The sequence below is a fragment of the Phacochoerus africanus genome, chromosome 7, assembly GCF_016906955.1.
Source record: "Phacochoerus africanus isolate WHEZ1 chromosome 7, ROS_Pafr_v1, whole genome shotgun sequence".
NCBI classification, from domain to species: Eukaryota; Metazoa; Chordata; class Mammalia; order Artiodactyla; family Suidae; genus Phacochoerus; species Phacochoerus africanus.
This window is the reverse complement of record NC_062550.1, coordinates 85,808,942-85,821,133: the sequence shown is the minus strand read 5'-3', so window position 1 is coordinate 85,821,133 and position 12,192 is coordinate 85,808,942. Positions and strand designations below refer to the sequence as shown.

Here is a 12,192-nt window from a genome sequence, read left to right as displayed (position 1 = left end):
ATTTAAGGGTCTAAGTTTTCTCCTATAGACTGTCAACCAACTTTCTTATTTGCACTACACCTTTACCATGGTCTTCAGTATTGTCCCCAACTTCTGAGAATTTCTAAGGGTCCTTCTATTGGTGTGTCTTTTAACAGTTACTTAGATTGTAGCTTCCTCTCTTCTGTGCAGTCAGTTATCACTTGTCCATTTGCTTTTCATCTTTCTGTATTTTCATGATACACCTCTACTCTCATTGGCTGTCTTCTTTCCCATTCTCTTTTTCTTCATGGATTTAAAGCACTTGCCTCTTGTCACTTTAGTGACACTTTTTAGAAGGGAGAAACTATAAATGCATACATTTAATCCAAAGTAATTTGTTATACTTACACTCCTTTTTGGAGAAATTTCTGCTTGGTGTAAGTTATCAATAGGGTATAAGTACATTTTAGAGGCATCCAGGGTAAGAGAATAGACCCCAGTTCTTAACTTAGTAATTAGTTATTTCGAATGGCCTGTTTGGTCATAATTACACTATGTTCTAGGGAAGACACTGAAGAAGTGGGTGTCTAAGTAGTTCATCTGAGCAATCTTTATTTTTGTTTTTAGGGTGTTTTGAGCATATATTAAGTATATATTTATTTTATGATGTTAAGTAGTAAAGATATTAAGAACTAAAATCATATTCTATGTATGCAATAGGAAGGACAGAGGAAGGGACCGTTGGCCTAGTTTGTGAGAGCCAGGGTAAGAGTGGCAGGGGTGTTTACCTGAATAGTTGGTACAGTTGGCCTTAATCTTGAAGGATGAACTTGAAGGAGTTAGCCAGACATGGAGAATGGGGGTGAAGTGAAGTTCAGGTGGGAAGAAGGGAGATATGTATAGATATTAAGAAAAAATAAAAAACTATCTTAGCTATTTTTGTCAGTTTATTCTTTAAAGAATAGCCCAACTTCTTGAAAAGTTGCTCTTTTATTCCACTGCCCAATTTCTAGTTATTTAACATATATTTCTCTTGAGGCTGTAAACCCTATGAAAGCTTTCTTGATTTTCTTCACTAATATTCCCTAGCCCTAGCACAGTTTCTGGCAGAGAGTAGGTACTCAATATTTATTTGAGTGTCTGTATTTAACCGGCTCACATTCATTCACTTTTCCACTCTACTAAAGCTATTCTGCCAAAGATATTTATGATCTGCTAGTTGGCATAGTCTCTGGTTTCTTTTGAGTCCTCAAATTTGATCACTTTCTCTCTTAGAACTCTTTTCCCATAACTGCTGAGATTTCATTCTCATTTTCCACCTAGCTCTCTGACTACATATATGCAAATTTTGAATTCATATTTCAGTGAAATTCAAATTCTTTCCTGAGTTTCAAAAATATATCTTTAACTACCTATAGATTGTTAGCTCAAAGGAAACTTAAACTTAACATTTCTCAAACTAAATCTTCATCTTTCCCTGCAGACCTACTTATACTCCTAAAATATCCAGCTTGATGAAGCTTTTATCTGTCTATCCACCCAAGCAGAAATTTGGAACATATTTTAAACTCCTTTTTTCCCTTTGTCTATCCTTTTAGTCAACAAGATCCATCAATTCTTTTTACATAATGTTTTTGATATTTTTTCTTTTCATCTCTATTTCTATTACCTATTGCCTGATTTCCATATATTTTCATCCTTTCTTGCCTGGACTTCTTTACTTGTCTCTGAGTTGTTCATTCTGCCTCCAATGTTGAGTTGCCCCATCCTGTTTTCCTTACTGCTGCCAGTGGTCTTTCTAAAGCAGCAGATGTTGTTCCCATAATTAAAACCCTTCAATGATTCCATATTAGGTATAGGATAAAACTCTAGAAACCTTAGTATGATGTACATCTTCTATACTCTCTACCTCCTGCTTGTATCTCATCTCGGCCTCTGTCTGTCAACCTTAAAACTCAGAGATAAAACTGTAACTTTTTTAGCTTAGTTTAATTTTGTACTACCTGTCTTATAGTAGGGTGGTAGTGGTAGGGAATCACACTAATCTTTGAATCCAAGAAACGGTGAGGGATAGACAGAGAAGGAATCAAAATCACACTTAACGCCCACTGCCAGCTTTTCATCAGGCCATCTTAGCTATAGTTTGGCTGCATTTCTACACTATGCCAGTAGGTGCCACCATAAAATGCCTACTATACTTTCACCTGAAAAATATTTTAAATTAGGGGTTTCAGGTTACATAAATTAGTTCCTTGTTCAGAATGTTTAAAATTCTGCATTTTAAGTGTATCACACAACAGGTTTTTAGCACTCACCTGCATTGTATTTATTGTGCTAAGCATTAGGGATTTATAGAATGTTAAATCTAATTAAAATTATCCAGTCTAGAATCCTAATGTTACATTTTTCTCATTTAAATTATTTCGGAAGCATTTTTTGATACATTTCATGTGGTACTTTTAATCACATTTAATTTTTTAAAGACTTAATTTATTTTAGCAAATCATTTCAAATTCTTAAACATAGTAGGGAAAAGCCGAATCATTCTATATAGTAAAGATAGTGGATAATTGCATTAAACTATTAGCTGGTGTTTATCTGTTTTATTGCGTATTATTCTTTCACTATTGTTTGATACAAGCTTGGAGGTTTAATTGTGTTTTTCCTCACTAGTTTCAGTTTTCTGTTCTTCCCCCAGGGCTTTTTTAGGACTTCAGTTTACCCCTTTGTCACCTAAATTCTTCTATTAATATTTATCCAGAGTAGTCATAATTTATCTTCCATGATGCTTCCCTGAAGCCCCCTTTCTTCTTTTAAGTCCCCACTTAAATTCCCTCTATACCTTTAGTATCTTACTGAAATAAATGATCAATTATGACCTCTTAAAAAGAAATATTTTATTCATTTTGTATCCCCAAGCCTTAGCAGAAATATCCTAGCATCATTTGGGTTAAAACTTAAGGAATTTTAGGCTCTAGAGGCAAGAATTTGAATTATGCTACTATGTTGCAGAGCAAATATTTAAAGAACTAATGGTTGGCTCTTGTAGTGAATGTATAGCAATAGACTATTCATAACACTGGTGTTTGCAATATTTTCTTAAGGGTCAGAATGCTGAGCTTGGCAAGTATCTGAGATACAAATCTTACAAATTTTTCCTAAGCACAGTTCATTCAGAGGATTATATCATCTTTAAAATTTAGAATATATGTTCTTATTGAAGGAATGAAAAATGAGGGCAAAGGAGACTTTTACCTAATATTATTGAAAGCTTTTTTTTTTTTTTTTTGGTTCTTATGACTGACACTGTGACACACTTTCATATTTGATTATCCTTTTGAATCTTTTCCAAAACTCTTCCATTAGAGATTACTTCCCAGAAAAAGCACAAAGTGTTAGCTATGTTTTCATTTTGGCTGCATTTCATCCAATTGCTTTCTGTGCTTTTAATTGAAAATTAAAAAAAAACCCGAGTTGGAAAAGAGTTTTATTACATAAAAGAATTCGTAGAGTATGTTCAGACTTCTGATTACAGATATACTGCAGATTATGTCCTCTGATGGATCTTTCCATTGAAAATAATTAATATTACTGGATAATATATTATTTATTTTATCAATTTTTTTTTCTCTCTTGGCTACTGTGTAGCATATGGACTTCCTGGGCTGGGGCTTGGATCTGAGCCGCAGTTGTGACCTACACTGCAGCAGCAGCAAGGCCGGATCCTTTAACCCCACTGTGTTGGGCCAGAGATCCAACCTCCATCCTGATGCTGCAGAGAAACTGATGATCCTCTTGTGCCACAGCGGGAACTCCAATAATATATTTTTAAAAAAACTTCTTAAATGCATTGATGAGTAGGTCAATGTAGTGAAAATATAGGCCAGCTACTAGGAGATGGAGAAAAGCCAGAGAGAGAAGTCAAGAAGGGAAGCCAGGTTTTATTTTGAGAACACTTGCTAAATTTGGTGATTTGGAGGGTCTATTTTTAGTTTCTTTTTCTTCCTTCCTTTCTTTCTTTCTTTTTCTAATCTTTTTAGGGCTACATCCGCAGCATATGGAATTTCTTGGGCTAGGGGTCAAATCAGAGCTATAGGCCTCCACCATAGCCACAGCAGCATCAGATCTGAGCTGCTTCTGTGACCTACACTGCACCTTGAGGCAATGCCAGATCCTTAACCCACTCAGCGAGGCCAGGGATCGAACCCACATCCCCATGGATACTATGTTGGGTTCTTAACTCGCTAAGCCACAATGGGAACTCTGAGGGTCTATTTTTATATCCACTAAAGTATGAGGGACAGGGGACAAAGCCCAGGGACTGCCTAGGGTGAGCTGTCTGTTGGGACATACCTTACAGGACTACTGCCCTTTCAGTGTAAAATGAGCTAAGAATATGGGCTTTAACTTAATAAATGGTTTCTATGAAAACCTGGCTAGTAATAAAATGTTTTAGCATTTTATTTAAGATTTAGAAGAAGAGTTCTTGCTCTCATTTCTTTTCAGCATGATATTATTGGATGTCCAGTTCAGTGTAGTAAAGCAAGGAGAAGAAATAGGGGATACAACAATTGAGAAGGAAGAAATAAAATCCTTTTTGATAATATAATTGTACATATAGAAAACTCCAAGAATCTATAGGCAAATTATTAAAATTAATGGTAGCCTTTAACAATATTGCTGGACATGAATCAATTTTTTTAAAAGCAATTGTATTTCTATACCATAATTAATAGAAATTTTTTTTTTTAAGATTTCAAAATATAAAACACACAGAATAAATCTAATAAAACCATACTTCTTACTTGGGAGGTTAAGACTCAATGTGAAAGTCTCTCTCCCACTAAGGGTTTGCATTCTGATTACAGTGCTGCTAGAGATTTTTGCCCTCAGGAAAACCCCATTCATCCTATTTGCTTACCACTCACAGCTTTCAACTTCCCACTCCAGGTTTTGTCACTTATTGGGGGGGAGATTGGGTGGTACTTGGAAATTTCCCCCTATTCCTACCAAGCTCAGTGGAATGTTCCCCTAGAGTAACTAGTCTGCCATACTGTAAGCTGAAGCTCTCTCAGTGTTTTGTATTACAAATAATAACATGAATAATAGTAAAATATATATCTTTTGTTTTATAGGTAAAAACTTGGTCATTTATTCAGCAGCTATATTAATTTATTCTGTGTGCCAAGTGTAAATTGTTAGTATAAAGAGTGGTAAAATATGGTTCCTTTTTCAAAGAGCTAATTTTTTCATGAAATGTTTCCCAAGCTTGTCTAGTCATAAGAATCACCTGTGGTACATTGAGAAGAAATTCAACAATTCAGTATCCTTCTCTGGACATTGTGATTCAGTAGGGTGGGATCTGGAGTTGATATTTTAAACAAATGCTGATTATGATTCTGATGATGAGGCAAATTTAGAAGATACTGGTCTAATGCACTATCATACATTAAGTCTCTGCAATTTTCTTCTAACTTTCCTTCTCTATTTGGACAAGCTGTTTAAATGTGAACAATCACGTTTCCAGTGCTGTTAGGGAACCTGACTTCTCCCCTAAAACATAAAGCCTGGCAGTAAGGCAGTGAGGATGAACACTATTCATAATTTCCTTTACTCTACTATCAAAGTCACGGAAAGGTTAAATGGCATATTCAAGGTAGGAAGTGGGGGAGCTGTGCTGTGTGCTCAGGCAGTCCATTGCCAGACAGTACCACCTCCTCATTAGGCATTGTGCAGCCTTTCCAGGGGTACCTCAGGGGATAGGAGATCTTGCAACTTGAGAGAGCCCTCTCCTGCTGTTGGACACCTCTAATTTATTCCTTGTAATGGGCCCAAATCCTTCCTCTTATATATTTCTCGCTTTAGTTTTACCTCTGCCTTCTAGAGCAGAAGAAACTCCTCTAGAGCCTGAACCTGAACCCAGATTCATTCAGGTTCAGGCTTAGTATAGTGAAACAATTGATTTCAGGTTTTTAAAAATTCTTGTCTGTTGGGATAGTTGGTCCAGCCTCTGGCTTCCTTTAGATCAGTATTAACTAGTTTAATTTCCTCTTCCACCTAATAACCCTTCTCATGTTAAAATGCAACATCATGTATTTCAGGTCAGTCTCCCTCCTCACCGCCTTCTTCCTAGCCCAGAACACTGTATGTTTGTGGACAAGCTATTTAATTAACCTTTTGGAAATTCAATTTTCCCATCTATAATTTAGGGGTAATAATTTGTTGAATTGGTTTTAAGATTAAGTTATGTTGGATTTTAGATATTCAGTGAGAGGTCATTGTGTTATCTTAGTTGTATCTGAACTATGTGGTTTTAAGTATATTGTATGTATATAGCTGTATCTGAACCATTTATCATATAACACATATAACTAAATTATTTCCCCTTCAGCTTTCAAATCAAGGAAGAAGTACCTTACCTTATTGAAATAACTTGCTTTTAGAAAAACTTTAAAATTTTGTTTCTACTGGTTCTTATCCTTTTTTAAATGGGTTACTGTTTGACTTATAAGATCAAAGCCTTATTCTTTGAAAGTGTTGATTAACCCTGAGAATTATATTTTCAAACTTATAAGCATATTGTCATCTCTAGTACTATTATAAAAGTCATCTTATTTCTATTTTCAGCATTGCAGGGGGTCGTATACTCTCAGTGATAAAGATGCAGCTGATAAAAGGCCAGAACAGCAGGGATCCTTTTTATAAAGCCGTAGAGGAAGTTGCTCAAGATTTGGATTTGAGGATTAAAAATATTATCAATTCTCAACAAGGAGATGTAGCTGCGAGCACCACTGGCATCAGTCCTTCACGAGTAATGAGCTTTTTATTTTTCATTATCCTTCTGTGTGAAACATCTCTTCTATGTGCTGTAGAAGTGGTTTACTATTGTTACTTAAGTGAGAAGAATGTGTTTCCTCTGTTATAAAATGTTGAAAATTTATGTTTCTCAATAGGATTATGCAGGGTAATCAATGTGGGTAAATCACAACATCTTTGAGCCAAATTGTCTGTGTTTGTTAAAGTGGGGCATTGGATTATGTTCATTATCCCTTGTAGCACTAGAAATTGATGATTCTTTATGGATATTGAGGTGTTTTGTCGCATTTTCCAATAATTATTCTTATAAAACAATTATTTCCCCATTTACTCAGGTGTAAAATAAGAGCCTGGTTTCTCTGGTTATGACTCCAGTACTAGGCACTCTATAGAACAGCAACAGAAACAGCTTCTATTCAGAGGTTTATTTTTCTTTTATAGAATTTTTCTATTTCCATGATCTCTTATTTTCTACTTCCATTGCCAGTCTGTTGCAAACATTAGGAATTCCTCTCTACATAGAAATTTTTTAACTGTATAACCCAGAAAATTTACCTTTTATTTTTTTTCCATAGGTAGTCAGGCATTCTATGGTTTTATAACTATAGTATTATAGGAGAAGTTGACAACAATGTTTTCAGTTTTAGAACAGAATTTTGGAGAATGTGTTATAATAATTCATTTGCTGCAGTTTAATTATTGAGGTAACAAAATCTCCTTTTCATGAGGTGTGATTGTGATGATCAGTGTATGAAAAAAGACTTTTGCTTCATTTTTATTGTTTATTTATCCACAGTCCTCGGGAACTAAAAATTAGCTATTTTTCTGTAGCAATACTTGGTTTTAGTTTAATTTAAAGATGGGACATGGGGGAGATTCTGGCTTATTTCCCCACATATTTCACTAGCTTGGCTCAAATGACAACCAGGTTTTACTATAATTATATGTCAGAAACTGTCACAACTCAGATAATTAAATGCACCAATCTCTCCCATTTCTTGTCACAGGAAATAAAGATACAGATGACCTGGTTCTTAATTTTATGTTTTCAATCAAATCAGAAATCTTTGAAAATATAATCCAGTAATTCTCAATGAAGTTAGTTTTTAAACAGTATGGCCATCTCTTGTACTAATGAAAAATGTACGTTAAGCACCAGATTGTGAGAGGCAATTTGTTAAAATTCTAGTACAGCTATTCATTACAGTTCACTTGGCTCACTTGAGTCAGCCAGGTAGAGAAAGGAGGCAAAGACCATGTTGATGAAAGCTGAGAACAGCAGTCCTACTGTAACAGATGTCCAAAAAAGGATTATTCTGATATTTAAGCACAATGTCTAACAACCCTAAGGGTTAAGACACTATCATTATCCCTATTTTACCAATTATTTAACTGAAGCACAGCAAGTTAAGCAACTTGTGTTATATAACACACACAACTGTTATGTTGGTATCAAACCCAGCCAGAAATAGCATCAGAGTATCTATGTATAATATTATATTATTATATATTTTCCCTATTTTTCTATCTAGTTACTAAGTTTTTTCAGCTCTCCCCTTTTAATCTGCTTTTTCTTTATCTCCACTGCTACTGTCTTATTTTACTGCTACTACCTTCTTCATTTCTAAGCCAGACTATTACAGTCTCTTAATGTGTGGTCTTGTCTCCAGATTTAATAACATTCTCACCCTGGAATATATTACATATTTCCATCATTGCCATCATTTTTCTAAAATGTAAATAGTATCATTTTATTTCCTCACTTAATAAAGTAAGGTATTTTAACTCTGTAACAGACTGACTTATAACTTCTTTGCCTGACATATACAAAACTTTCCCAGTCTCATCTCTTTTTCTGTTGCCCTGTTCTTCAGCCATTTCAAGCTACCTGGTCTCTATAAAATACCGTGTTCTCTCTTACCCTTGTGTTTGTCCTCTCTGAAACCATCCTTGATCCTGGGGTAAACTGATCATGACCTTTGGTGTGCTCCCACTGCACTATGTGTACATTCTCTTAGAAATAGCACCTAGCATTCTGTAATGCCATTATTGTTACTTACCAAAGAGACTGACATGTTTTTACCTTTAGTAGCCTTAGCTTCAAACACAATGCTTTGGACTTAGTATTACTTATGGGTGATTACTTAATGAATGCATGTCTACTAGTTTATTTTTGCATTGGAATAGATCTTTACAACCATCAGTGGAGTTGGTATTCAAATCGAAGAACCCTACTTCTGGTATAGGAGAGGAAAAATATACAGAGGTTAAGTCATGAGGCTGAGGTCACTTAAATGTAGCTAAACTTTTCTGACTTAAAGCCTAATGTTATTTTGACAAAAACTTAATGCCTTCCTTTGATGATACTATTTTCATATTCTTTTGTGCTTCTGGAAGTTCATAAGATTGATTTTAGTATGGCTTGAGGGAGATGTATTTGCATGCCTTAAAGGCACAGCCATGGCTGATTTTTTTTTTTTTTTTTTTCGTTTTACAGCTACACCTGCTGGCATATGGAGGTTCCCAGGCCAGGGGTTGAATTCAGAGCTGCAACTGCAGCCTACGCTACAGCCATGGCAACACCCAATCTCAGCCACATCTGCTGCCTGTGTCATAGGTTGTGTCCATGTTAGGTCCTTAACCCACCGAGCAAGGCTAGGGATTGAACCTACATCCTCATAGAGACAGTGTCAGGCCTTACCTTTGAGCCACAATGGGAACTGCCCAAGGCTGATTTTTTTTTTTTTTAATAGCTTAGTAGAGAAGAAAGGAGAACAATAGCACATGAAATGGAAAAGAGTGGCTGATTCACCCAGCTGGGCTGATTTTACATTTACTTGAAATTATTTCTTGTTTTAGCCAAAATTTCATGCCATAAACCATGGCACTGCATACTGTGGCAGAGATACTGTGAAAACCTTACTAGTTCTTTTGGATGAAGATGCAGCCAGTGCTCCTACCAAAAACAAAGCGGAACTTTTATATGACAATGAAAATACAATTTATCATAATGGAACTTCTATTCTTACACGTTTTAGGTAAGTAAGGTGGAAGTTATTTATGTGAATGTTAATCTTTAAGGGAAATTTAAAAAAACCCACCTCATTGCTTATAAAGGAAATATATGCTGTGGTAGGAAACTTAGAAACTACAGAAAAGTATGAAGAGAAAAAAAAGTCAGTTAAGGGAGATTGGACATTTGAATATGAGGGAGTTATATATTAAAAAAGGTAGTATTTTGTGAGTATGACTGGTGTTTTTTGTTTTTGCTTTGGAGAATCATTTATTGAGATATTTAAATCAAGAATTTTGCTAAATACTTTTACTTATATTACTTCAGCCTTCACAACAACTGCTTTTAGTAGTATTTCCACCTTATAAGTGAAGAATTAGAGACTTGAGAAAGATATTAAGTAATTTGGCTAAGTTAGCAAATAGTAAAGATGGCTTTCTCCAGAGACATCTCTAAGACGTTTCTCCAGAGACGTCTTAAAGACTTTGCTCCAAGGATTGTATTATTCTGCCATAGACTAGGAGAGAGCACACATAACCAAATTTGTGTTGGAATCAACATTTACCATTTCTCCTCGTGTTATGAAGAAAATATGTACGAAATTTCTATTGGCATTCTATGCAGGACATTGATATTCTTCAGTTTTAACAGCAGTTAGGTCAAACACTGAGTAGACTCATGTTTTAAATTAATAAACATTTATTTATAGAAATACTCAAGATTTTAGAACAACTGTTTTAAATTGTATTTAGTACATAGTAGAGGATTTTATAAAATTATCCTATTTGGTTTTTTCTATTTTCTGCTTAAGCTACTTTTTAGAAATCTGATTCTAGTCTATAGTTGTTCATTTCCATCCACGATTGCTTTATGTACTCTCTCCCCACTATCTTTTCTCTTTAAAAAGAAACTTTATAATGCTCTGTTATTCAGTGTTGTCCTCTAATTCCTTACAATGAAAATTTATTTTATCAGTGATTTACTTACACTCTGTGTTGTAATCCCAGAAGAGAGTATAAAGGAAATGAATCTTTGTTATTTCCTCTTGCTATCTTACTTTTGTTTAACAAAATTTGTTTTTAGGTAGAAATCTAAATGATTTAAATTTTATCTCAGATTGAATTCTGTCATTTTCTTAGAGAAAGTTTTTTTGTGTTTATAGGATTTTCTAAACAAAATTAATCCCTACGTCCATTTTAAAGGGATACTTTTCTTTTTAATGGCCGCACCCATGGATGGAAGTTCCTGGGCCAGTGATAAATCTAAGCCACAGCTTTGGCATGCTGGATGCTTTAACCCACTGCACTGAGCTGGAGATCAAACCTGCACCTCTCAAGCAACGCTAGCTGCTGCAGTCAGAATCTTAATGCACTGTGCCACAGTGGGAACTCCAAAATATTTTTCTACACATAATCATGTGGCCAAACACATTTCAATTGTTTATTGTTACCTTAGCTTTTCCAGTTGTCATTGTGCAGACAAGTACCAGCTTATGGTAAATTTTTAATGGTCTGAATTGAAATGATAAAATTAAGGACAATGTATATGAATGTAAGTCAATGTAGGGTTATAAACCAGTCTTTCTTAGAATAAACTATCCTTTATTCTTATCTAATGGTCTTGTGAGTCAAAGGGGTAATAACTCTGGCTCTATTAACCCAAAAAGGAATTTATTGATGAATCTAGGTTTGTCTGGCTCGGAAACAACAGTGTTTCCTCCTCTGTTATACCTTCTCTGTCCCTCCTATTTCTAAACTATGGTTTTCTCTTTTGAACTCCCCTGCTATGGCATCCATCCTTTTTTATTTTGAATTTAGTTTTGTGGATATCTTGTTTTCTTTACTACAGCAAGAAGCCTGTATTCAGGACCAATGAATGAATGAACTTTCTATCCCTTACAATATCTTATACAGTGCCTTATATATAGTCGTGGCTCAAATATTTGGTGAATGAACTAATTCACTAAGCAAATTATTAATATTTAGAACTCAGAATAGGAATACTGATACTTTTTTATAGTGTTATAAACAGCTAAGTTCAGTTTTTCAGAATAGTCTTTTATTCTATAACTTCTTTCGGGTAGGAGAGAGGCAGAAACTAGTTCAAGACATACCGGTTTATAAATTTTTGCTTTTTTTGGACATAGATCTCCCACACAAGTGAATAATTCATCGATGAAACCCCTAAGAGAACGCATCCATAATTCAATGCAAGAGAAAAAAATTAAGGTACAATTTAATATACTGTCATGAAAATGATAAAAATTGTTTTACTTTTAGAAGAAATAAATATATAAAACTGAGCTGGTTATAAATATATGTTGTACATGGAATAATAGGAATTAAATGGAAAAATAGGTTACGACAGTTGACATATAGAAACATTCCTTTTAATACAATCTT

At 34.7% G+C, this 12,192-nt stretch overlaps 1 protein-coding gene across 1 annotated transcript in view; it reads left to right on the top strand.

Annotated features, from left to right (window-relative positions):
* The window catches only part of PARPBP (PARP1 binding protein), a 69,915-nt gene that overhangs the window by 42,103 nt on the left and 15,620 nt on the right, over positions 1-12,192 (top strand). Inside the window, exons 7-9 of the mRNA XM_047788168.1 lie at positions 6,589-6,772; positions 9,637-9,815; positions 11,937-12,018. Coding sequence (XP_047644124.1) covers positions 6,589-6,772; positions 9,637-9,815; positions 11,937-12,018 — 445 coding nt within the window. The remainder of the gene's footprint in view (positions 1-6,588; positions 6,773-9,636; positions 9,816-11,936; positions 12,019-12,192) is intronic.